The 27,442-nt window shown below is 45.7% G+C and overlaps 1 protein-coding gene across 4 annotated transcripts in view; it reads right to left on the minus strand.

Moving 5' to 3' along the window:
• Positions 1 to 3,329: 3,329 nt before the first annotated feature.
• Positions 3,330 to 27,442, minus strand: part of SYN3 (synapsin III) — a 262,176-nt gene continuing 238,063 nt past the window's right edge. For 2 of the 4 annotated variants that reach the window (XM_075008116.1, XM_075008129.1), the window contains 6 exons: positions 23,268 to 23,342; positions 20,536 to 20,638; positions 13,957 to 14,088; positions 7,648 to 7,744; positions 6,436 to 6,733; positions 3,330 to 4,218 (listed from right to left, as the gene is read on the minus strand). In XM_075008116.1, the coding sequence (XP_074864217.1) occupies positions 4,086 to 4,218; positions 6,436 to 6,733; positions 7,648 to 7,744; positions 13,957 to 14,088; positions 20,536 to 20,638; positions 23,268 to 23,342 (838 nt within the window). In that variant the 3' untranslated portion in view covers positions 3,330 to 4,085. Of the gene's footprint in view, positions 4,219 to 6,435; positions 6,734 to 7,647; positions 7,745 to 8,928; positions 8,933 to 13,950; positions 14,089 to 20,535; positions 20,639 to 23,267; positions 23,343 to 27,442 lie in introns of all 4 variants that reach the window. The other 2 variants (XM_075008135.1, XM_075008124.1) reach the window with 2 other exon arrangements.

Below are 27,442 nucleotides of genomic sequence, written 5' to 3' on the forward strand. Positions count from 1 at the left end.
CTGGAATGACTGCCTTGATGGCGGTGAGGTTTTCTGTCCATATCCCAGCTGTATCTCTTGTCTCTAGCTGGCACACTGCCACCAAAGGTGCCAGGTGTGCTTGTGGTGGTCATGGGTATGCTTGTTAACGAGGAAGAAAATTGAAATGACCTGTTTAACTTGAAGATAGTCACTGCCATCACTCACAGCTCTCTTCTGCTGGCTTTATAACAGTGTGAGCCAGAGACGCAAAAATCTACCTTTTTTTTTTTTTTCCTTGAGCCAATTCTAGAGAATTTTTTTTTTGTCATTTTTATAACCGGGCATGGACTTTTGAGTACAGACTGTCCATGAACAATTGAATATGTAATTAGTTACACTGGAGAGGAACAGGTCAAGGTTGGCTTTGTGATGCCTGCTTATCCTGTCGGTCTTCCAGTTCTGAAAGAGTTCTTTGAAATAAAAAGTTCTGGAGAGTTCTTTAAAATAAAATACCACATTGCTCTCTGAACTGTTGATGCACGCCCACGGACCTCTAGACGGTTGTAGTTCTTTGGGTCTGCAGTCGGGTAATGGTATTGTAGTCTTTAACAGAGATTGCCTGAGTGGCAGGTATTAATGTATGTAAAATATGATGGGCCTTTGAACCCCTCTGACTTCCTGAAGCCCAAATATCTCTTAGAATTATGTTGGCATTGCTAGCCATGCCAGCTGAGGGTATACCAGTTCCTTGAGAGTACTACACTATAGCAAGCAGAAGCTTGTATAGGGATTTTTTAAAAAAAATGCTGATTTGTTAACTTCTGGAAAAATTTGCTCCGGGACTAAATTACTAGGAGTCATTACATCAAGACTACATATCTTTCCAAGTGCAATATTGTAGTTCAAACTATAAATCTGAGGCTTCATGGAGGGAGGGTCTCGGGCCTGGGTTATACAGGTGGTCAGACTAGACTATCACAGTGATCACTTCTAGCCTTAAAAAAAAAAAAATCAAATCTCTCACCAGTCTTTCAGTTAGGATAAAGCATCACTTCGTTAATTTAAGAAGCCTGCACTCCAAAATGTGCTGGAAGCTAAAAAGGGGGAGAAACATCCTACCATTCTCAGTCTCAAAGTTCACCGTTACCAAACAGTCACTGCTGGGAGCACAGCTGGGCCTGCCAGTTGGCTCCTATGGCTGAGCTGCAGCTCTTGCTCCCAGACGCTGTGTGCACTTGTAGCTGCAGAGAGATCTTGAAAAGAAGGTGCTGGGAAAGGATAGCAGAAGAGTCAGGTTATTGGGCCTGAGGCAGCCGAGTCGTGCTATTACCTTAAGTTTGTAGTCCCTTAGATGAATTCCCTTTTTCATAGAAGCAATGTTCTTAGCCTATAGTCATGAGCAACGGATAATAAATGCTGCTGTTTTGAACAGCAGCATTATTAACAAGTGCTCCAGTTGGTACAGTGACCGCACTGGGCTGATGTGAAGTGCAGTGCCAGATGAATCTCCTAGTTATTTCAGTTTTGCATAGACAGGGCTGCAAAGAGGAAGTGAAACAAGTTATTTGGTGTATCAGTGGGGGTGGAATGACTGAGATTTCTGGTCATAAGCCCTTTGATGTGCCCAGGCAACATACATTCCACAGAAAAGAAAGAGCCTCAGAATTGCTGAGGGGAATGTGAAGAAGGAAAACTTGCCCCTGCATACTGTGCCTCCCATTGCACTACTTTTCTCTCCACGATGTGGAACCTGCCCAACCAGCTATGGTTTTTGCCAGTGGGATAGTATGTGCTCATGGGAATTCAAGGTAATTCATTACCCCTTTATTGCACCTGGAGCATGCAAAGCAGCAGCCTGCACTTTCTCATGCCTGCACAGGATCAGTAATTTGTATTTACAGTGCTACATGTTTCACCACTTAGCAAATCTCAGGAAGATCTAGAAACACAAAAGGAAAGTGATAAATCAAGAGGTTATGTTCTGTCATCATTAACCAACAGACACAATTCATTGGGCCAATGAGCCTTCCAATCAAGAACTGGTGTGCCCAAAGGCATACAGCTCACCAAAGACATTTCAGCTATAAAGCCCCAGTCAAGACAGTACCTGGGAGCTGGTTGCCTTGGGTCCACTTGGATGCATTCTGGTGACAGTTATTACTGGAAGGAATTGTCTGTCTGGCTTTATTCCCATGTTGGTGTAAAATCCAAGATGGCTATGTTGCTACTTCTGGTTTCTCTTCCCATTTTGGTTACAGCAAAGCATTAACCCCCAGTCTAAGCTACACAGTGGAATGTGTTGGATATCTTGAAAAAGTCCTCTCTTATGGCTAACCAGGAACCCCTTAGTGTGCTGCAAAGGGGACATGTTCTCCAAGATCCAGCCCTAAAGTTGCATGTGAGGATTGGTCCCTTACTAGCGAGACCCAGAAGGAAAGTCTAGCAGAGATGTTGTGCCATCTGTCACTTCACTGGCTTTTGCAGGGCCTTGCTTCCTGTGCAGAAAATTGGTGGGATGGCATCAGATTTGTTATATACTGAACTGTCCTTGATCCAAGGACCAGCACCCAAGCTGGTGTAAATGGTCCTATCTCTATTTAGGTCCAGCTATTCCAGTAGTTTGTCACTTGTATTTGTGATGGCCATATCCCAAGCTATTTACACTCCCCCCACCCAATTTAGACTGTCCCATGCCATGAGGGAAAGCAGAGTGGGCAACGTTTCATCTCAAGGAGTACTGGTTGCTTTTGCCACCCGTAACGAGTTCTTCGGAAAAGTAGTTCTTTGAGGGTACCCATAGTACTGATGACCTGTCCCAATGGAAGTGCCTTGAGACAGGCATTCTGCTACATCATGGCTACAGCTGTAAACTGGTTCTGCATACATTGTCTTCCCATTGGAGGCTCAGGGATGTCACCGGGCTCTTCTGGTTGTTCTCCCTCCCAAGTGATAGTTCTCCAGGAGCCTGCTAGCCAGTCACACATCTCTGATGTTGCAGTGGCTGCATGGATGACATCCTGGTCCCACTCCAGTCAAAGGGAGTTTTTCATGGAAGTCAGTGGGAGCCAGGATTCCATCCCAGTCTCTCTCTCTCTTTCTCCATACTGTAGCATGGAAGACTCATAACAGCATGACCCTGTCATAAATTCTGCTACTGAATAATCTTGCCTGACAGGGATCATTTAGCCAGATGCAGCCAAGTCAGCTTACACGGATTTAGCCATGTGGATGGATTCTGTGTAAACTATATTTGAATATAAATTAGCCTTTTTTTCAATATGTGTAGCAGTCCTGTCTTCTGGTTTATTTTTGAGCTATGGCAGTGAGCTTTTAAATATGACACCTTTCTCCCAGCAATCAAGAAACACTTATAGGAAACAGCCTCAAGCCATAAAACAGACGTTTAAATTGTTACTGATAAGATAGCCCTGAGCAGAGCAGAAATCCAACATACTGCCCTGCTCCAAAGATCTCTGGGCCTCAGTGACAGCTGATACTGAGGTTTACTTGAAACAGGGTTCTACTCAGAAAAGTGACTCTGTAAAGCTAAATTATGAGGGGCCAAATTCATTGTGCCTCCATGATTTTCAGCTCAAACACGTTCACTTTACTAGCAAGCAGATGTTTATTCTAACATCTGGTTTGCCATGTTTGTACCACAAATCAAACTGCATTCCTCTAGCTCAGCTTCAGCATACTAAACATTGGGAAAGGGGAACATAGTTATTCAGGCTATTGATAATGGCCAAGTCAAAATAGAATCTAATTTGCTCTCCAACAGCTTTGTTGGCTCTACAAGGGTTAATAGGACAAAATATGTTAAAATTTTGTCAGCTTCATAAGTAAGCAGACCTGACTGATGATGGACACCGAGCAGATCTACCAGGTGAGAGAATGCCATTTTTACACAGTCACTTTTCTAGGCAGTGGTGGAATGACCTTTAAAACATCTAGGGCTAGCTGATTTCTAGTTAAAACCCATTCAGAAAGGATAGCTTGAAGGATTATGTTTCCAGATTTTTGCATGAACCATTAGGTACCAGTGAGTAAAGTCCACAATGGCATCAGGTAGGTGGATATGAAGAGTGTGGGCTAACAGAAACACTGGTCTGACGCCAGCAATGCTAATCAGAAAACAGGCTAGCAAAAGACTTCCTCAGGTTGCGGATGGTTTCAGCTTTTGCCTCGTCTTCGTTGGCGTTGCCCCGTTGTGATGAATCAGATATGCTGAAAGTGTTCGTCAGGGACTGGGATTTGCTGAAACAGAAAGGGACATTTATGCTTAGGAAGCCTCTGATGTTGGATTCATTTGGGCACGGGAAGTTGGCAGTTCAAAGCTGGTCACTGATACTATGCTGTGATTGCAGCAGACAAGTTCCCGGGCAGTTGTGGGGAGTCTCCAGAAGCGGAGAGGGCACCTGAGCCCAGCCTGGAGGCTGATGGCTCTGATATTCACAGTTCAGGCTATGTCTGCGGTGTAGGCAAGGTTTTCGATGCCATCTTTTTTACAAATCGCTATTTGATTTCCGCTATCACAATGGTTTAGAGAGAACCAATCCAACTCTCGTAGTCTATGGTTACATGAGTGAGTTTTGTAGATACAACTTGTGGCGCATGCACACACAAAATGCGTTTTGGCAACAGAAACTTGACAAAAAAATGGTGTCGATGCTCCGGTGGGGAGGGGGCAGGGCCCTTTTGTTAAGAGAGCGGATCAAAAGAGCGATCTGCTTTTATGTGTAGACGCGATCAATCAACAGAAGTTTTGTCGGAACATCTCTTCTGTAGACAGATCACTGTAGTGTAACCATAGCCAAAGGAATGGAAAGACTTCCACTGACTACAATGGGAGATGGACTGAGTACCAGGTCATCTTCAGAAATGTTTGTGGTACCGTGTACTTAGGATCCTGGCCTATGGGGTCTGTGATGCTCTCACCAGAATTACTGAATACGTTATAACTTGGACCCAAGCAAAGGAACATGTCTTTTCCAAAGACACAAATCCAGTATGTGAAGAAAAGCAAAGGTCCCAGCAGCACTTGTGGCAAGAGAAGAGATGATTATGGCTGCCTGGCAAGTGCTTTGCACAGCTGTATCAGAGGTATATCTTATTTCCCAATGTCTCAATTTTCTACTGTCAGGGCGGCTGTTTCTACACAAGCCGCTTTCTTTGAAAGTGGCATGGTAATACATGCCCCAAAATATGCTAATGAGGCACATATGCAAATTCTCTGTGCCTCATTAGCATATGGTCACGTGATTTGGAGTCTGGAAGACCGTTCTTCCGGATTCCAAAACGCCGTTTAGAAGCACGGCCCTGGGGGGTCTTCTGGAAGGAAGTCCTTCTTCCGGATGCCCCTTCTTCCCGAAAATTTTTGGGAAGAAGGGGCCTCCGGAAGAAGGACTTCCTTCTGGAAGACCCCCGGGGGCCATGCTTCTAAATGGCGTTTTGGAGTCTGGCAGAATGGTCTTCCGGACTCTAAATCATGTGACTGTATGCTAATGAGGCATGTGGAATTTGCATCTGTACCTCATTAGCATATTTCGGGCCATGTATTACCATGCGACTTTCGAAGAAAGTGGCCTGTGTAGAAACGGCCAGCATGTCTACACTCTTTCGAAAGAGGCATGCAAATGAAGTAAATCGAAAATGCAAATGAGATATAAATTTGCATATTTAACACCTTATTTGCATATTCTAATTGGGAAGAAGGATTCTTTTGAAGATGGTGTTTACTTTCAAAAGAGCAGCGTCTACACTGGCCTTCTTATTTTGAAAGACGCGCTTTTGAAATTAGAATATGCAAATGAGGTACCAAACACGCAAATTTATACCTCATTTGCATTTTTGATTCACCTCATTTGCATACCTCTTTCGAAAGAGGAACGCAAGTGCAGATGCACCCTCAGAGGCTGCGAGTGCTGTTTAATCCACACTATTGGCTCAATTGTTCGTAAGGCAGGAATCCCAAACATGTCTCCCAAGCTATAGAATTAGCAACTCACGCAGCCCATCAGTTGGGCTCCTCACCTTGCATGTACAGAATTAAGCACATCCATAAGGGTGTACAGCACCAGGCCCCAATTTGAAAATCATGAGCAGGTTGCAGAAGAGGGGCTTAGGTGCCTAAAGGTTGACCTTGGGCAAGTCACCATCCAGTCCTCTGCCTCAGTTTCTCCATATTTAAAATGGGGATACAGATAGCTCCTTTGGAGAGCTCGTTCCCTCCCTGGAAAAAAAAACCCACCACATGTGGCCCATGGCTCTGCCAAGGGCAATTCCACAGAGAGCATCAGCACAGGGTCTCCTGTGCCATTTAAGTCACTGTTGCCCAACCCTGAATCTTGAATAACACTGTTGCCTGGTGACAAGGGACCAGACAGGCACGGGCCTGTCTGCTAAGCCAGGATGCTTTTAAAGACATCATCTTTTTTTCACATCTACAAATCTGTTAACTTAAGGGGCACCTACTTCAGGTGTGGATGTGGAGAGGCCTGTTGCTTGGCCGTTTCACCAAGACCTTGCTGAGCAGGTGCCCGTCCTTGGGCAGGGGGCCTAGGCTGCTGTGGTGGGAAGATGCCTGTCTTGGAGGCCTGCACTGGGGAGGTTCCAGTGGCAGATTGCGTTTGCTGGGGGGATCCAGGTGACCTCTGCTGCTGAGGTGAGCTAGACTGAGGACTTTGGGGCTGCTGGCCCTGAGGAGAGAGCCGTTGTTGAGGAGGCGCTCCTGTCCGCGGAGGCTGAGATACCTGAGGCTGGCGTGGCCCCCCTGCAGGGAACATGGAGACAAAGTTGCACAAGACGCTTGATAAACAAGGAGCAGGCGCATGGGGGAACAGGCTCTAATGAAAAGAGAAATGCTCTAGGCTTGCTTCATGCAGACAACCAAGGAAAAATACTCATTACGGACACTGGATGCCATTAACCTGTCAGTCAGTGGCAGCAGCATGCCCACAGCTGTTGCTGTTCTTTGCCTTCCTAACACCAAGGAAAGCTTTCTCCCAGGCACGGCTGTCTCAGCAAGCCTTAGTTCTCCCTGTGATTGCCACCATTTGTTGTCCTCTCTGAGCCTTGCTTGTGTATGTGCATGAATTGTGGGGGTGGAAGGCCAGCATCACTTAGAGAACTAGCTTGCTCCACAGAAAATAGAAGTTTGATCTGCTGGTTTGGGTTGACAGCACCTTCCTGGGTAGTTATGATGAGGCACTTTTTTGCCACATCACCAATCATACCTCTCTACAGTGACATGGTCAGTGGGTGGATGCATCAGCCTTTTAGCATGAGAGACCCTTAAAGGAAACCTTCACTTTTCTGCTTTCCTAAAGACACAAAAAACAATGCTCTTGACAAGTGAAAACAGACAGGTGTCCTTTGTTAGTTTATGCACTATTTCAAAGAGCAAACCTAAGGTCTTTAAAGCTCTCAGGTACCTTGGTGCATGACTAAAGGTGTTAACCAATGTCTTGTCCAAATTCCAACTTGGGCAATTACATTCTGCTGATCAAAATTCTATCTGGGTTTTCTCCTGAAGGTGCTATTCCTGCTTAGTGCCTTTTCCGAACTGTTGTGTAATGCTACTGAGTGCTGTTGAACAGTTGATGAGATTCTTCTGCACAGTCTGAATCAGATCCCAAAATGAACTGCCTAGGTTTCCTTTGCCAGAGAGGCCCTAGAGTACAGTACCTTGAGGAGGTGGCCGTGGCTGGGATGGTTGTCCAAGCTGGGGTCCAGGCTGAGGCTGCACCTGAGATTTGATTGACTGAGGCTGGACTTGTTGAGCCTGGAAAAAAATTGTTACAGTCATCAGAACACATTCAAAAGGAAATGCCCAGCAATGACCAAAAGAACTGTCAATGTTGTGATATTTTCCAAACACACTCTTCCACTATGGGATAAAGCCTGCAAGGTGACATGGTACTGTGATGGAGACCTGAGTAGGACAGGACATGGAAGTTGCTAACTAGAAGAGAATGACTCTGGTGTTCTAGTTTTTAAAGGTGGGTTTACAACAGAGGAATTACCAGACTGGATCAGCCCTGAGGCCCAGCTAGCGCAACATAAAACCCCTGCACTAAGCTCATGTGGAGTTAGCAGGTCTCATCCTCATCACCGATATTTAGAAACTAGTTTAAACCATTAGGTCTAATATCCCTCTCCTGTGGATTATTGTTAATTATAACAGCTCTAGATATCCTGATAGCCACATAATAGCCAATCTCTTTTTCAAGCTTGCTAAGTTCCTGGTCTCAGAGACTTCCTGTGGCAATGAATACCACAGTCCAGTTACACATTAGCTACGTCTACACTAGCCCTGCTTTTCGAAAGTGGGATGCTGATGAGACACCTTGGGATGTGCTAATGAGGCGCTGCAATGAATATGCAGCACCTCATTAGCATAATGGCAGCAGCGGCACTTCAAAACTGCTGCTGTTGATCACACGTGGCTCGTTTACATGGGGTCCTATTCAAAAGGACCTCACAGACTTTGAAATCCCCTTATTCCTATAATCAAATAGGAATAAGGGGATTTTGCAGTCTGCGGGGTGCTTTTGAAAAGGACCCCGTGTAGACGAGCTGCATGCAATCGAAAGCACCACTTTTGAAGTGCCATGGCTGCCATTAGGCTAATGAGGCACTGCATATTCATAGCAGTGCCTCATTAGCATATTTCAATTAAGTTCATTATCATGCCCCTTTTGAAGTTCTGGGACTAGTGTAGACATAGTTATTGTGTGAAAAAATATTTCCTTGTATTTGTTCCCCATCTTTTAACTTCATTGAATGCCCTCTTGCTCTTCTGTTAAGAGACAGGGAGAAAAGACATTCCTAATCTACCTTCTCTGACCATTTTTTTTCACATATTTTATCACATCACTTATATTTGTCTCCTTTCTAAGATGAATAATCTCGTCATTTCAGTTTCTCTTCCCAGGAGATCATTTTCAGACCTTGCATCTTTCTCACCACCCTTTTCTGAGGCCAATCTACCTGTGCACTTTCCCTTTTCAAATGGGTGATTAATATTGTGAACAGGATGCACATTAGACTTCACCCCTGATTTGTATAAAGGCATTAAGTCTCCATGTTATTCTCCATCCCATTGCTGATGCATCCTAATGACTTGATTTTTTTGCCTGCAGTTGTGCATTGAGCAGAGGTTTTCACTAAGTTGTCAACCTTGAGGCCAGTTGAGTTGATACAGTTAATCTAAAATAAGTAGTTTAAATTTCCCCCTCCAATGTGCATTAATTTGAATTCATCAACCTTGCCTTTCATTTGCCATGATGTTTATCATTCACCTAGCACGGTTAGGTTCTTCCCGGTCCTCTCAAATTTGCTCTCTCTTTTTCTGTTCACTCTCCTTTTCTTATCTTTGATAAACAGTTTAAACAACACAGGACAGGTGTGGAGACGCCTATACTCTAGGCAGTCCAAAGTAACTGGAGTCCAACTCAGCTTGTTACATAAAATTATTTATGAAAGTCAGCAAAGTTGGAGACAAATAGACTGGTCCCAATTGGATTGTTCAGGTTAAAAGAACTGCGTTAAGGGGCCTTCAAGGGTCCTGGCAAAGTCATGGGCTGGCATGAACAAGGTGCTAAATGAGTTTAGAAACGGGCAGAAGTGTTTAGAGTTGCAATAACGGGTGTGTGTTTTAATTAATTAATGTTACTGGGGTGTGGCTGCCAACCCATCTTGGACATTGTTCACCTGGGAGTTACTTAATGTATGGGGCTGAATGCATCAGTGGAAAGGACTGAGCTTTATCACTGTAGCTGCCACTCTCACAGTCTCCTGGGATCCACCATGATACCACTGGGCCTTTGCTGTTCTGTTCCTGAAAGGCAGTCTGACTGTACTAGGCAGCCCGATGGGGGTGGGGGAATAAAGGGGGCAGGCCCGGCTTTTCAAAGGGGCCCAGAGCTCTGGCCACCACTGCTGCTACTTTGGCTGGGAGCTGGAGCTCTGGGCCCTTTTGAACTGCCATGGCTGTGCTGCTGCGTGTGGCTATGAGGTATTGTGGAGAAGCCCAGTGCTGTGGTCTGGGCAGTGCTGAGGGCCAAATGCCCTAGGCCCTGCCCCTTTCACCCTTGGCATCGCCCCTTCCAAAGCACAGAAGTGGACTCTCTCCCTCACTTGCCCCAGGGTCTGCAGTGGCTGTTAGCCCCACTGACACTGGGCCAAAGAGAGGGAACCAGACAACATTACTACCAGCTTCAGCCTAAAGTACATCTGGGATGGGAGACATGGGTGCCTGCTGTGTACCTTGTGTTTCATTGTTCCTCCATCTTATTTCCCCTCTTTCTCTTCGCTCTGCTTTCTGTCTAATAAGCATCTGGCTTAGCCAGCCAAGACAGGTCCTCCTTTCGCAACACTGTTATGAGCCAGCGACCGGAGAGGCAGCCACAAGAGCACCAGCCTGGTATAGTTTGCCAGGTCTCAGTGTGGCTGATCAGACTGTGTGCTGTGCCTATGTTTCTCCAGCAGCAAGTGTGCAAGGGAAAGACAGCTCCAGACCCACAAGCTGCATTTTCTAGCTTTGCTCTTTTCTCTCCTCCCTGGTGTGATTGTCTCGTTGTATCTTAAAACAGGACTGGATGGTAGCAGCAACTCCTTAAGTAACCTTTTCTTTTCCCCCATGAAAGGAATGTGCCAGCATGAAGTCAATGCTGCTGAAGGCTGGGAGGAATGTGTATCCCAGAGATCATTTGCATTAAAATACAAAGGTGTACGTATGTGATACCTTGCAAACAAAGCCTGATGGGTAGCAAGGAAGCAATGAGCTCTTGCCTATTGTAAACACATTGTTGTAAAGTCACAATTTATGCTAACGCTCAGTGTAAGAATTGTGAAATCTCACCAATGCTCCAAGTCATTGTGGGGGACAGGGCAGTCATCATAAGTAGGTAAGACATGGATTACACAGGGCTCCCCTGGTTTAAAGCATTGTAAAGCAGAAGAGGAGAGTAATGGGTTGCATTAGCTATCTGAGTGTCTTGGCCCTTCCTAGGCCTTGATCGTATAGCTATAAGCCTGGTTTGGCTAGCTCTCCCTACCTGTTAAAAGGTAGAGGCTATGTCTACACTAGCCAAAAGCTTTGAAATTGCTATGTAAATAGCTATTTCAAAGTTTACTAATGAAGTGCTGAAATACATATGCAGTGCCTCATTAGCATGTGGGCAGCTGCAGCACTTTGAAATTGATGCAGCTCATCCAGAGGGGGTTCCTTTTTAAATGGACCCTGGCTACTTCAAAATCCCCTGCTTTCCATTTGCTCATAGGAATAAAGGGACTTTGAAGTAGCTGGAGTCCTTTTGAAAAGGTGTCCCGTCTGGATGAGCCACATGGTGATGAGCTGTGTCAATTTTGAAGTGCTGCAGCTGCCTGCATGCTAATGAGGTGCTGAATATGTATTTCAGTGCTTCATTAGTAAACTTTGAAATGGCTATTTGCATGGCAATTTCAAAGTTTTTGGCTAGTGTAGACACAGCCAGAGCTGGATACTAGTGCTTTTATTTTTCATGAGACTCTACTTTAGTAGATGCTGTGAGCTGAAATCACAGGGTAGTAGCTAAGGCCACTATGAGCTGAAATCATAGGGTTTTGCTTCAGGCTAAACCCACAGCAGACAGCATGGCCAGTGGATGGCTGGTAGGAGTAGTGGTGGGTGGCCGGCTGGTAGGAGCAGCGGACAGCCGGTGTGACCAGCAGCTGGCTGGTAGAAGCAGTGGATGGATGGTGCAATCGGTGGACAGCCAGTGTGGCAGCTGGCAAGGAGCAAGCAGCATGCCGGACCAGCGCAAAGCTGGCATTGCCTCAGGTTCCAAGAGGGAATGCATCAGTGTGAGGTGTCAGGGCCTGCACGGACTGGACCGAGTTATAAGTGGGGCATTTTGAATGGGGGTACAGAGAAAGTTGGGAGTGTGGATTGGCTGTTTACAGTATTGGACTGGTGAGCCTGAGAGGGCAAGGACATTGCTGAATGCATTTGAGCTGGGACAGTTATTTGAGGATTGGTTACGAACTCTGGGTGTGGTATTTTCCCAAGCTTATGCTAATTGACTTTTCTCCCGCGTTTATTAAAAGTTCTTTTCTACACTCGGACTCAGACTCTGTGCTTGCGAGTGGGGAAGCATGGCCTCTCCGAGGCGCCCAGGGGTGTGTGAATTTCCCAGGCTGCTAGGTGGGGGCTTGAGCCGGTTCTGTGTGAGATGGATGAAAAGGAACCCCTAGATGTTGAACCCGGCCCTGGTTGCTGCCAACTCCTTCCGGTAGAAGGGTTACACCCAAATAGTTTTTAAAACATCTTTAGCTCTGCCTAACAGACCATCCAGCAGGGGTTTCTCCCTATGTGAGAACCAGTTGACAGCTTCAGGGGAAAAGAGGAAGCAGGGATTATTAAACCAAAAGCTTACTTGATACTTATTGGCTTGACACTTCTGTAGTTCCTCCTCCCTAGGTTCTTGCAATAGCCTTAAAAATAGTACTCCTGTTCAGAGATGTTTTCATTTAACCTACCCTGGCATGTCATGCCACGGGATGGATCAGTCATTCAAACCTCCCATGAGGAAATACTGCTCTAAAATAAGCTGGGTCAGTACTGCGTGTGGGGTGACTGACAGGGCTCCCCCTACTTTTTGCCATCTGTGAGTGAAATAAATTTCGTTATGGGTACCAAAGCATTTGCGGATAGGCGCCACCAACAGAAACAGGCTGCCAGATGTGGGAGCTCTGCTAAGCAGCTGAACAGTACCTGAATCTCTCCTGGGCAGCTGCCCAAGTGCTCAGCTAACAGGGAATGCTGGTGAGTGGGCAGTGAGGTGGGCACACTGAACATGAGGCCTGCTGGTCAGTTTAAAAGTAGAAATTATGAGTTCTAATGAACAGTAACAGGCTCTTTGTGGATTGGTGGCTGACACATGAGCCTATCTGAAGAGAAGAAACAGGGATGCCAATAGAAACAGGCCTAACAAAGGCAGAGAGCCTCACTGGCACCAGAATTCATCAGAGAGGCAAAAGATGGAGTAGAATCAATCATGAGGATTGCTAGTCTGTGAAGCTATGCCAGAGAGTTCCACCGAACTATCCAGGGTTCTCGAGTCTCCTCAGCATGTACCCAGAACTCACGTTAACATTCACTCATGGGAGCAGAGACCCAAAGAGTAGCAGTGACCAAATCACACTGGTTTTACAGGCCACTGAGTCATGTATTGCTGGGATCCAGCTCAGAGTCTGCCCATTCTTTGTGGGCAGACACAGAAGAGAGTAGGTTTTCATTATAAACCCAGCAGAAGCTTACAGACTTATTTCCTTCTGAAGGGACAAAGCTGCGATCTCGCCAGACTCCCCCTAGCATCAAATGGCCTTACTGCTCTTTACTGAAGTTATTTAATGCCATGTTTTTAAATGGATTCTGTGCTCCTCTTCCCCAGGCCACAGTACAACCGGCACACTGCCCTCCCCTGCAAGGGAGCCTAGGCTGGCATGTTATCGGCAATCATACTGCCCAACTTGAGTCTCCATAGCAACACCTGCCCCATAGTGCTTGGATGTTTGTGAGCAGGAGATGCTCCGACACATTCACCTTCTGCTGCCATTTCCTTGCCCCGTCCCATCCCTGAGTACACCTCTTGCCCAACTCTTCTACCATCTTTGTCTCTGAGGAGGCTGCTCTTTAGAGTTTGTAGGCTTGGTAACAGTTTGTACCGAGCCAAAAGGGGCCAGGGTACAGGTACATGGTGTGTAAGATCAACGAGAATATGATGCCGGGGCAATATGAAAAGAGACATTTCTCAGGTACAACCTGTGAAGGGGTTATAGAAGAGTTACCCCTGCGACAGTAACCATGTAACGTAGTGTGGGGGGTGACATCTCTGTCCAACTGCACTGGAATGGCCAATCCACTGAGGTATGTCATTGGCTGAACAACCATGGGGGTTGGGGAAGCTGGGTCAAACACCTGCTTTTCTGAATGGCTCCATTCACTCTTACCCAAGGCCTCAGAGGTGAGGGGGTAGATCCTCCCACAAGCAGCTGAGTCATTTTGGAGACAACCAGATCAGCTACAAGCTGTGTGTCCTCCTCCACGTGCTCCCCTATCAGGGGCATTGAGCTATCCATCACCTGCACAGAGAGAAAAGGACAGCTGGTAAGATGGCTTCCTGGTGCCTGAGGCAAGTCTAGAGGCTCAGTCTGATGTCAGGCTCCTTTGCGTTACCATACCTTGTGGCAAGTATTCCCATCATTCTCTCTCATCCTGAAGTAGATGCAGCAGGTCTCAGTTAATGCCTCCTACCCAGTTGGAACCCAGCAGTAGGCTCAATATGGATTTCTGGGGACTCTTTTTTGATCAAACGTACACAAACTAGATTCTGCCAGTTCCTACATGCAGGGAGGCTGACTGAATGTCTTTCACTGACAGGTGCTTCTCTGGAGCGCACCTGTGGTGATATTGGTGGATGATGCTCCAACAAGAAGGGTTCCAGGTATAAAGGAGAAAGGAAGCCAACTGCAAAGAAATCTGTGCAGATTACTGCAAGGGGGACTAGCGGCAACCAGGGAAGGACTGGTATTAATCAGTGCAAAGTTCTACAGAAATAAGGAAACAAACACCAGAGACATAAAAATAGACAGGATGTTGCCAAACAGCATGAAAGTAAACCTCCTCTCAGCTGGTCTGCTGTACGCAGGTTTGACATCATTTTGCCATGTAAACATGTACTGCAATTACATCAGGAAAGGTGAGAAAGAAAAGGTTTGAAGGCGGCCACAACCTTAAAAAGGGTGAGACCCACAGCTGTAGGCTCCTCTGAAACAACATCACAATCAAAGTTGTGTGTTAGAGCCCAGTGGCTTTAAAAACATGAATCTAGTCCCATATGAAGCACCTCATTATGGCAACGTTAAGGTTTGGCTGGGGTTCTCATTACCTTACTAGAATGACAGTGGCTTTTAAGAAAATAAAATATTAGAAAGTCAGGAAGTGCAGCATTAAAGTTTGCATTTGTCAGCTGCAGCACTGAACCACTCAGATAACAACTGCAACATCATTTCTGTTCTGTTAGAGCCCCCAGAGTAGTGTGACCTGGAACTCTATTCCCAGCTCTGCCACTGGTAGGCTGGGCAACCTTGGACAAATCACTTCCTCTCTCATGCCTCAGTTTCCCTGTAAAAGGGGGGTGAAACTAATGACACTGACCTCCTTTGTAAGGTGCTTTGAGAGCTACCAATGAAAAGTGCTGTGTAAGAGCTAGGTAGTTATTATTAAGCAGACCATTTCTATGGTTAGGTTTAGGACCTCTGTTTGTACGGTCAGTTCATCAGCAGAGGAGACATTGACACAGAGGTGACTTATTAACGGAGTGTCTCCACCTTAGTTTTGTGACATTTGAGTTTATAAATAATCCGTGGGCTAAGGCTGCAGACAGCTTTCATTTTGAAAATCTGATGAGAAGTGGACAGACACCAAAATCTTTTGCTTTCTTCATTTGTGACCTGGGTTACTTGTCCAGATAAATGAAAAGGGGTCAGCTAAATACATTAAATGATGGTCAAACTAACAGTCATCTCCTCTGCTTCTTTGCAAAACAGGGTTTTCGGGGTCCAGTGATAGCTGGGTTTGTCTGCCACAAATACCTGGAAGCAAAGTAGCTGGGAGAACTTTAGAATCATAGAACACTGGGACTGGAAGGGACCTCAAGAGGTTGTCCGGGAGTCCCCCGCCCTCATGGCAGGGCCATGTACCATCCAGACCATCCCTGACAGCTGTCTATCTAACCTGCTTTTAAATATTTCCAGTGATGGAGATTTCACAACCTCCCTAGGCAATTTATTCCAGTGTCTAACCACCAGGACAGTTAGAAAGTTTTTCTTAATGTTCAACCTAACCCTCCCTTGCTGCAGTTTAAGCCCTTTACTCCTTGTCCCATCCTCAGAGGCTCAGGAGAACAATTTTTCTCCCTCCTTCCTGTAACCCTCTTTTAGTTACTTGTAAACCGCTATCATGTCCTCTCTGAGTTGTCTCTTTTCTAAACTAAACAAGCCCAGTTCTTTCAGTCTTCCCTCATAGCTCATGTCCTCTAGACCTTTAATCATTCTTGTTGCTCTTCTCTGGATCTTCTCCAATTTCTCCACAGCCATCTTGAAATGTAGTGCCGAAAACTGGACACAATACACCAATGGAGGCTTAATGAGCGCTGAGTAGAGCAGAAGAATGACGTCTCGTGTCTTGCTCTCAACACACCTGTTAATGCATCCCAGAATCAGGTAAGCTTTTTTTTGCAACAGCATCACACTGTTGACCCATATTTATCTTGTGGTCCACTATGACCCCTAGATCCCTTTCTGCAGTACTCCTTGTTAGACAGTTGCTTCCCATTCTGTATGTGTGAAACTGATTAGGCCTTCCTAAGTGGAGCACTTTGCATTTGTCCTTATTAAACTTCATCCTATTTACCTCAGACCATTTCTCCAGGTTGTCCAGATCATTTTGAATTCTGGCCCTATCCTCCAAAGCAGTTGCAACCCCTCCCAGCTTGGTATCATCTACAAATGTACTTAGCATACTTTCTATGCGAATATCTAAATTGTTGATGAACAGAACAGTCCCAAAACAGACCTCTGCAGAACCCCACTTGTTATACTCTTCCAGCATGATTGTGAACCATTAATAACTACCCTCTGAGAATGGTTATCCAGCCAGTTATGCACCCACTTTATAGTAGCCCCATCTAAGTTGTGTTTGCCCAGTTTATTGATAAGAAGATCATGCGAGACTGTATCAAATGCCTTGCTAAGGTCCAGGTATAAATTGTTGGAGTTGAAATCTAACCTGACTTCCTTAGGGGGGTCTTGCTAGCCTGCAGCTCTGCAAATCATTCCCATTCATTTGGCAGGTCTGGTGCCAGCTCAAAGGTAGGAAAGGACGTACCAACCCTGTAGATCCTGTTAATTCACTGTGAAAGGGATGGTTTAAGACCACTAGATGGCGCCATTATTCTCTTTAACAAGCCATTGTTCAATGAAGTAATTTGCTCACTCACTCACTCTGGCTGTAAATAACTGTGTAGTAATACAACTGTATTAAAAAATACCCAGCCCATCTTCCACTTGGGAATTATTCCTCATCATTATGGCAGCAGCATGCGATATGCTGGCTGAAGTGAAAGGACGGGCTATAATTTAGAAATGGAGACATCCAGGGCTAAATTAATCCTGTATTAGGCCCATCAAAACCCATGGATCAACATCAGGCACATGGTTCTTTCTATGCCCTAGCTGGTGATTTCTGACCCAGCTCACTTCTGTGGTAGTGACTGAGGGAGGTCAAACACGGGGCTATCACCGACTCAGAGAGAGAGAGAGGCTGAAGCTGAATGAAAGGAACATTTTTTTTCTGGGCCAAATGATTCTCTCAGTGGTGTCAGTGCAGCTGCTCCGAAGTTATACAGATGCCAGCTCAGACTTGGGCCCCATAATGCTGAGGTTAAACACACAGATGGACTATATGAAATACAAACACAGTTCTCTCATCTCTTCCTGCAAATGAGAGCGAAGAACACCAGCGGGCCAGGGGAAGATGTCAGCACACACAGCCCCTGCCTTGTAGTTGCCCTAGGTCAATGGCTGTCTCCTGACACAGCTGCTGTCGCTTGATAAGATAGCTCAGAGGGACTGGAAGGCGACAATGGCAGAGAAGAGCTCCAGGAAAATCCCTTCCTTGCCTGCTATCTTACGTCAAGAGCTGGAGGCTGGCTTTGTTATTGCATGTTCTCATGTAAGAGTCAGGGTCTTAGGTGATTGGAGGGAAGGAAGGAAACAGATGATTCCACAGATCAAAGGGATTGATAGGACAATGGTGGAAAGCCCCAACAGACTGTCTCGTAGTGCAATAGAGTCCCTGTCATGTGCGCGGCTGAACCTACAGAGGTCTAGTACAGCAACAGATGTGGCGCTGCTGGCTACAAGAGCCGTGTGAGAAGAATAAAAACATGAAGTCAGTCCCAGGTTAGTTCTGAGGATCATTTCACTTACCCCTGAACCTGCCATCTGTAAACTTACTCTTCCTGGTGGCGTGCTGTTAGACTACAAAAACAGGGCAGATTGTGAAGTCTGCAGCTCCCAACATGCACCTGGAAAGCTGAGCAGTGCTGAAAATTTTCCCACTCATTCTGGGGCCTTAAAGAGGAGGGAAACTCTCCTGAAAACTTGGCCTTGGTTCAGGGTGCTGGGCCCTTCTGAAACATGCAGAATCAGTGACAAAGCCCTTTGAAATACCAGTATGCTGCACGAAATTCCGTGCTGCTCTGAGTGAAAAGTACTGAAATCAAGTGACTCTCCCTCTGAGTGTAACGCTTAAGGTACTGCTAAAATACCCCAGTGCCTCATGGCCAAGAGAGGACTCAGCTAAAACTAAAGGTATAGAAATCAAACTGGAGATCAATTTATCTTAATTGCTTCAGATTTGGGGCTTGCATAACCCTCCTTTACTGCCCTCAGTCTCTTTTCTCCTAATCTGCGCCCCTTTTTGCCATAAACAATGGTGATAAAGCTCACGACTCACATCTGGCTGGCGTTCATTTTGTGAATGTTTCTCAGGGAACCGTTTTTGCATTGTGAAGATTCTTTCCTTGATTCCGTGCCCTTGTGCACATTCTGCCATTTATTTACTGGGTGAATTTTGGAGCTATTTCTTGCAAAATTTCACTGCAAATTTTCATTCTCACAAAGAAGGAGGTTGGCTGTCACCCTCCTCTCCTCACCCCAAACAACACACACCAAAATAAACAACCCAACAGCTTTGGCCATAAAGGCCCACTCAAGGAATTGGATTGCGGGGGAGGAGTAATTTACTTCTCAGCTTCTCCCTCAGAACTGGCATAAAGTAGGAAACACATCTACTTTGTTCTATTCTATTCCATTCGCTGTACGTTCCCATACAGTGCCCCTCACCCTGGTACCTGAATGCTTAGTATAGCTGAGCCTTTGCACCAGACTGTCATATGGAGCAATTTGGCTTAGCTCAGTTGACGTCACTGTGACTCCTCTGATTTGCGTCAGCTGAGGCCTCATGCTGCGTTTTGTTCCGCGTAGAAGCAGGGGGAAATGTGCGTTACAGTGTGCGATTCTGTCTGCGTATGCGCAGCGGTATGGGGGGTGTCTGTGGCTGTCAGTGACACGAACGCGGAAGTAGATGTGCAACTCCCCGTTCCAAAGTCCGATTCAGAAGCAGTTGTGCAGTCCCCTCCCCCACAAAGACGCCGGCATGTACACATGTGTATGGGCGTACGCACCCACACGAAGGCAAATGGGACAAACTCCCCATCTCCGCATACAAAACCACACAGGAAGGTGTGTGTGTGTGGGTGTGTGTGTGCATGCGCGCGCACACAGCCATCCGTGCATTCAGAAAGTCAGTGCTGTGTACCTGCTTACCTGCCCCCGGAAATGGGCAGGCGCACACACGCACGCACAGAAGCTGACGCATGTTGAGTTTAAAGGCTGTACCCTGGGGTGGGATTTGAAGAGGAGCCGCACCACCAGAAGCTGCTAGCCACTCACACAGAGGAATCAGAATGACCCCACCCCCCCTTTTGCTATTTGGAAGGAGTAAGCTAATGTTGTCATTGCTGGCAGGGCACTTGCATGACATGACCTCTGATGGGTCTCTGGTTCCTGGGAAGTAGATGCACAACACTGGAATGTGCAGTCACTGCAGGGCTCATGTGGTTCTCATCAGCTTCCCAAGCCTCTGTTGGTGGCAGTGCTCTCCCACGCATAGCTTTCTGATTTGTCAACAACCTGGAGCAAAGCGGCAGGCCAGCCTTGCTCATCTTCCTCCGCCTGGGGTGTACTGGAGAAGTTCACCACAGGACAGAGGCTGACCCTCACTTCCAGCCACATCACATGGAGCAGAAGGACATTAGCTCAGTTGCCAGATTTGGTAATACCCAGGATGGTTCCAATTTGATCTTCCTAAAAAGCTTTTCATGCTCCAGCCTGTTCCAATAACCCAGATCATGTTTTCAGTCCCAGGCAAACTCCCTAGCATGGGAGGTCTCACTCTGAACACTTGCTCTCTCTACCTGTGCTTGTGCAGCCAATGAGCCTCTGGAACCCACACGCTCTCTTGGGAGCTTGTCTTGCTTATCCAACTCAATAAACTCAAGCTGGGCAAACAATTATCAGGGGTGCATTCAGGGCCTGCTTAAGACACTGAAGCTCCTTCATGCAAACTCCTAGTCCTCTTCCCTACAACTCTACTCTATCCAGTTCACATGGGTTCCCGTGTGGTATTGGTTATGACTGATCCCTGAGCAGAACTCCTAAGCTTCGTATTAGCCCAGGAGGTCATTCACAGGTATCTGGCAATTTGATGGCAATTCACAGTCAGTGCCTGTGTGCATTAGGTGAAATAATGCTGATCATTGTGAGGAGAAAACAACTGGGTCTAGAGGCAAAGTGTGTGCTCAGAGTACATGTGACTGAGCACGTCGGCATAAATGGGAAGGCATGTGTTTGTGGACATACTTGGATGAAGGAGCTGTACGTGCCAGTCACTCAAGGTCTCACCTCAATGATATAGTCCTTCCCATCTTTGCTGTGGACAGCTTTGACTGCACAAATATCGAGGCCTCCAAATATCTCGGCACAGGAATCCACCCAGAGTTTGTACCTGCAGAAGCACACGGACATAGGGCTGGGAATTACCAGGCTGCTCAAGGATTAAAATAAAAGACACCAGCCTAGTAGGGTGCCAACTTTCTCAGCCTCCCACCAAAATCAGACACCACACCTGCTACCTGTGGAAGTGAATGGAACCATCTTCCCAGCAACTACGAGTTATAAGGATTAGACGCCCCACCCTCTATCCTACAGGAGTTGGAGCAAAGAGTAAGTCTTGTACGATGAATACCTACATTTTCTTTCATTCCACATCCACTCCCTACTCCCAGTTACAGCCCTTTGAACCATATGAAATCATTTCTATCCCTCACCAGTATTTAGACGCCTCAAGTCTCCCCCACCAAGGAGTCACTTAGCCAAGCTCTGAATATTTCATTCATTTGATCTTTCTTCAGAAGAAAGTCCCTGAACTTTTTATTGCTCTTCCCTGATTTCCTCCCTGTTGACAACTTTCTGATACTGAGATGCCCAGTGGAATTGGCACTTCTGGGCTTGGAGGAGAACTGGATTGAAGCTCTCCAGTGAGTGGCTATTTCCCCTTTGTTCTGTGACGTGATATCTCTGAATATATAGACCCCACCCACACAGCTTTTGCATTTGCTTCCTGTACATCACCACCCTGCAAGCAATTCCCAGTCATCCCTCCACCTGGCATTTAACATTATTGCTTCCCAGGTATTTCACTCTTTCATGCTCTTGTGTCAGTGTGGAAGAAGGAGGAGCTCTCTAATGGAAGCTCTTGCTTCCAGCTGTCCTAGCATGGGAACATGACAAGAAGAGGGAGCCATGTACAATGGGGTGCCCCCTCAGCTATCTCTGCATTGGAAGAGGAGAGGGTATGACAAGAGATGCATTACGAGGGCAACCATGCTCCCTCAGCTGTCCCTATATTGGCACAGGACAGGGAAATGTGCTTTGCTGGTTTTCTTTCTTTGCAGCTGTGCAGTGGTCTTGCACATTTCAGCACAAAACATCTCAAAGATCTGCAAGTAGGACTCTTGTGCAGGGTGCAAATTGAAACAGGAGAACACTGACAGTCTCAGAGCTATGTATCATCATCAACAACAACAACCATAGGCTCAGCATCCATTGGTGTCTGACACCTCTCTCATTATTTCCTTCCTTCTTTCCTGTCCAGTACAGAGTGACTTAGTTTCTGGAGACTAGCTCCGCACCAATCTTCTATATCATCTACCCATTCTCTGGGGGCTCTGCCTCTCCTATTCGAACCGTCCATTATGCCGAATACCTATGCAGGCACCTAACGGTGAAGGAGAAAAGAGCCAATGCTCTTGAAGGCAGTCAGAGCACTTTGAGCATGATCTTCATGGTCTAACGATGAACTTGCAAGAACACACAGCTGTGGATGGGTGAGGCAAGAAAATGGCTCATACAACTACTAAATACTGCCTTGCCACTCCCTGCACCAATGGGGAGAGAAAGCATAGCCACACAGACCCTCAGAGAAGGCAATAGCAGGCTATTTCAGCCCCTACCATGTGTAAGGATATGAAACTTGTAAGCGACAATACATTCACTCTAGTAAGCAGGCTCTTTCCCACACCAGAGCTGCGTGGAGGAGAAGGACAGAAGGACTGCATGGTGCATATTGGGGATCAACACTGTGAATCAGGCAGGTTTACCCATGCTAGTGCACTAGAAACAGCAAGTGCCACTCATGGAGCTGTGATGGGAGGCTGACCATGTACCACAGAGCAGCTTCTTGGAAGCCAGCTGCATTCTGGAGGGAAATTCAAGCGTGCCTGGGTTCAAAATCCAGCTATGATAAAAATGAAATGGGGCTGGCGGTCTCACCAAGTTTTTTAATGGATATTTGTCCCTATCAACCATCTTTTCAGTACATAAGAACGGCCATACTGGATCAGACCAAAGGTCCATCCAACCCACTATCCTGTCTTCTGACAGAGGACAGTGCCAAATGCCCCAGAGAAGTGAACAGAACAGCTAATCATCAAGCGATCTCTCTCCTGTCATCCATTTCCAGCCTCAGACAAACGGAGGCTCGGGACACCCTTCCTACCTATCCTGGCTAAAAGCCAGTGATGGACCTAACTTCCATGAATTGATCTAGTTCTTTTCTGAACCCTGTTAAAATCCTGGTCTTCGCAATGTCCTCTGGCAAGGAGTTCCACTGGCTGACTGTGCCGCTGTGTGAAGAAATACTTCCTTTTGTTTGTTTTAAACCTGCTGCCCATTCATCTCATTTCTCTTGAGAAGCAGAATTCTCAGCTTTTGCTCAAAACATGACCAGAGGTGGACGAGCAGAGGCTGCTCATGAGGAAGCACTGACATGCAGAGGAACAACTGGGCTAGGACTAGCAGAGGTGCTGCAGGTTAGAATTAAGCACATTGGTAGAAGTTTATATACTTACGCATGTGTAGGTAGGGGAGTTAAATCTGCACCCAATTTCTCATCATAACGCTTGGAGTTAGCCAGCACTATCAACCCCTCAGTTTTGCCCAAGCACACGCTCAAGTTCATCCCTATTCCCCAAAACACTTAAGCACACTTAACTTGAAGCATGTGCTTAAGTCATGATGTAGTTTCAATGTCAGCTTTATACCTTGATGTTTGAAGGCCTCCTTCATTTCCTTACCTCTCTGTCATTGCGACCTGCTCCAGCATAGCAGAACCTGTGTTTGCCTTCCAGTTCCCAGAGATGGACGTCCTCCTGGAAAAACGAACCAGTCACAGGATAACAAACCAACCCCTCAAAAGAGGTAATTTTTGCACCAGTCTCAACTTGTAGGGGGGGATATGGGTAATTCAGCAGGGTATCTTTTCCAACTCCTCAGGTACGTCTACACAGCAAAGTTATTTTGAAATAAGAGCCGCTATTTCGAAATAACCATGTGAGCGTCTACACAATGCAAACCACTATTTCAAAATAATTTTGAAATAGCAGTAGGCTTATTTCAAAATTAGTAAACCTCATTCCATGAGAAATGGTGCTAATTTCAAAATAGCTATTCAAAATAGGGCTGTATAGTCAGAGATTAAAGCCTATTTTGAAATAAGCCATAGTGCAGCCAATGGCTTTATTTTGAAATAGGCTCTATGTGCATAGACACTGTATTTTGAAATAGCTGAGGGCTATTTTAATATACATTTTGTCTGTAGCTGCGCTATTTCAGAATAAGCTCTTCTGGAATACCTCCTCTGGCATAGCTTCTTCAGGAAGAACACTGCTGTGTAGATATAGCCCTACAATCCACAGTGCTCCCAACAAATTCTGATCATCCAGTAAATGAGGCTACAGCTACACTATAGTTGCTATTTTGTATCTCAAAATCGCAACTCCACAGCTAAACCCAGAGCGCGGTATTCTGGTCCCGGTACCGCTTGTCATACGAATGGTAGTGGAAATTTCAAAATAGCTGCTTATTTTGAATTTGGTGCCATGTGGATGGCACCAAGTTCAAAATAAGTTAACTCAAATTGCATAAGTTATTTTGAGTTACAGGTACAATGTAGCCATAGCCTCATGAGAGACTCAAACTAGGATCAAGGAACTGAACACCTTGACAAGTATCAGAAGCGTAGGTGAGTTAGTCTGTATCTTCAAAACACAATAAAAGTCCTGTGTCACCTTATAGAATAACAGATATTTTGGAGCATAAGCATCCAATGAAGCAGATTTTGCCCACGAAAGCTTATGCTCCAAAATATCTGTTAGTCTATAAGGTGCCACAGGACTTATTGTTTTTGAACACCTTGAGGCATCCTTAGCCTGCATCTCGGTGGATGATTTGTAGCAAGTTCTTGAACTCTTTTCTCCTTTTCCACTCCAGGTCCGGGAAAGCCGAGATGACTGTAAAACCTCTCATGGATAATTAACCTCATGCTCTGCACTGTAGAAGCTAAGCCCCAGCAGTTATTCTTCTGGCAAAGATGTGACTGAATAAAACTACGTAAAAGTCAAACGTGGATCTCTCTGAGGTTGGATTCTACTGAAAAGTCTGTCTGTTCCCTCTTTCTTCACTACAATGGCTCACCTGCACTCGGGTCCACCCACCAATTCCCCCTGAAGGCATTTTAGAGTTGAAAAATGGTTCAAATCTCCTTCTTCATAACTGGCTGTTAATTTGAACAGAAGATGCTGCTGCTGGTAAAATTCTCAGCTCTCTCTTGGTCAGTCAGTCAGGTGCTGAGCTCATTCAGGTCTTTGCACTTAAGGAAGAAGGCATTCTTTAGACAGCTTGCCTCGATTGCACCTTGTGCTGTAATTCTGCCAGATCTCTCAAGCTGCACAGGGTCCATACATTAATGGGATACACCCAGCACCTGTATGCTGCAGCATACTGATTCAGTCAGTAGCACTCTTTTCCCTGTACCAGCCTGCTCCGCTATTGAAGCCTTGTGCTGGGAGATGCTGATTGCTGCTAACACAATCTTTTCAGAGAAATGCAGAAGAGAAGTCCTGCTCATTTTTGGTAATTAAAGATCCCAAGACCCTTTTGACAAGAGCAGAGACATTAAACCTGATGTCCTTGTTAAAGTCAAACTTGGGTCATTACTTTTTGCCCACCTAAAATTTCACCAGAACTGTTTCAAATAGGCATAGTCTCTTTGTTCATTTCCTGGTCTAACCTAATACATAATATTGCTGCAAACTGTTAAATGGCTCCTGTGAGCTCATTCAGAAGGGGTGAGGTGATTCTTGAGTATGGTTTAGACTAGGATCTGCGGAGGAAAGTGTTGTATTAGTTGTAAGATATTATCACATGCTCTACTTATAGTTATCACACACTTAAATCTTCCTGTCGTGTTTTCAAAACCATTCCCCTTCCAGCCCTTTTCTCCAAGCAACAGAACCCTCTCTCTCACTGAAGCTCCTGAGCCTTTTTGCACTACCTAAGGATAGTGTTCAACTCTCAGGCTCTCTTTCCTTCTGTTTCCTGAAATGACTTGCCTTCCTGGGACTGCCTTTCCCAGTTCACCAGTGGAATCTGCTCTTTATTTGTAGTAGCTGGGTTCAGAAAAGTGCCCTGGAGCAACTGATGACACACAAAATCTCATAACTTCCATAACTTCCTCTTTGTTACTAAAATCTCATCAGTGATGAGAACTCCCATATTCAGATTAGTAACACAAAGACGGACTGTCAGTGCTGAAAAGCTTTTGGGATATGGAATGCAAACAGACACGTACCACATCAAGAAAGTGGCTCTCCTATCTTGTGATACAATGTGTGTTAGCTTTGCTGCTGTGGTTGGTTAATTAGTTTGGACTGTTTGAGCCAACTTGATGGTCTAGTCCAGATGCTTCAGGTAGAACATAGCAGATTTTTCAGTCAAATATAAAATACTTCCATAACATCTTAAAAATAGACTTTCTCAAAAGCCCTCTTGACTGTTGCCATAAACTCCCCTGCAACCTTCATCACTTTCACTCCCTTGCCAGTATGGTAGAGCAGGTGATCTTGCCAGCATGGCAACGAATTAAGGTTTTGGCAAACCAACGTGGAAAGTGAATGTGACAGTCAAGGGCCCTGACTGAGAAAGTCCTGCCACCAGACCTCTTTTCTTCCTGCCAGATGTTCTTAGCTTGAATATCTTCAGTGATCCTAACTGCCATGGTGGTCAAACAAAGAGGTGACCTCTCGAATAAAAGGGACCCAGACCATATAGGGCTTTATAGGTCAAGGCAAACACCTGAGATTTCACCTGCAAATGAAGTAGTAGACAGTGCAGACCCTCAAGCATTGGTGTAATATGTTCACTGCATGAACCACCATCTCAGAAGTGGGCCATTCCATTCTATAATAGCTCAGTTGCTGGAGGATCACAAGCTGGAGCCCCATGCAGAGTCTACAGCAGTCATTCTGCTGCAAGGGGACGAAAGCATTAACCTTGTGAATGAGGTCTAAAAGAAACCTTTCATGTTAAATGCAGAGGCAAGGTGTATTCTCAGCAACTGCTGCTACCAACCTGGGGGATTCAGAAGCAGCTGCCATGCCAATGTGACTCTCAGGCTGCAAGCTTTAAAATACATGACAAACATCCCATCCCATTGGCTGGGAGGCTGGTATAATTTTGGCCACTTCTTTCAGTTGCTTTCCCTGATGTACAATTATTATTTGAGTCTTATGCAGTTCACCAGCATTACGAGGTCTTCCAAAAACCTATTCAGTAGAATCATAGGCATGTGCTAAATGGCTACTTATCTATTGTTTTCAGGTTTGTTTTAGTTATATGCTAGGCAGGTGTTCACCATCATTGCAAATCTGGAGCAACTCCACAAAAGTTAATGGGAACTGAACTCAGTCTCAGTCATGGGCTGGAAGGGGAAAAGATGTGTGAGATGGCATCTCCCTTTGTCATGCCCTGACAGCAGAGTAGACAAATTCCAGAGAGAGAATTGTCTCCACAGTCCTCAGTCAGGAGGAAAAGGGTTGTTGAGTTTTTGTATGTGTGGGTGGCAAGAAAACACAGGTACTGATTTCATCACACTCAGCCCAAGAGAGTCCTCTCTCTGATGGTAAAGCAGTCTTAAAGGCCGAGATGTTCCAGAGAGCCCAGTGGTTTTGGATGCGTTCTTTTTTTGAGTACCCAACTTGAAACACTTTCAAGGGGCACAATTGTCAGTGGCAGGATCCCTCACCTCTATCAGATGATATCGAATGGACTTGTTTATCCCATAGAAAAAGTATTTTCAGTCTAGCATTGGGAAAAAAATCCACTACCAGGTACCTTTCATAGGGAACAATGAGTAACAGAGACTGGCTGCACAGATATCTCAAACTTGTTTCCAGTACTGACTCCATGAACA

This window comes from Carettochelys insculpta, chromosome 1 (genome assembly GCF_033958435.1).
Source record: "Carettochelys insculpta isolate YL-2023 chromosome 1, ASM3395843v1, whole genome shotgun sequence".
NCBI lineage: Eukaryota > Metazoa > Chordata > Testudines > Carettochelyidae > Carettochelys > Carettochelys insculpta.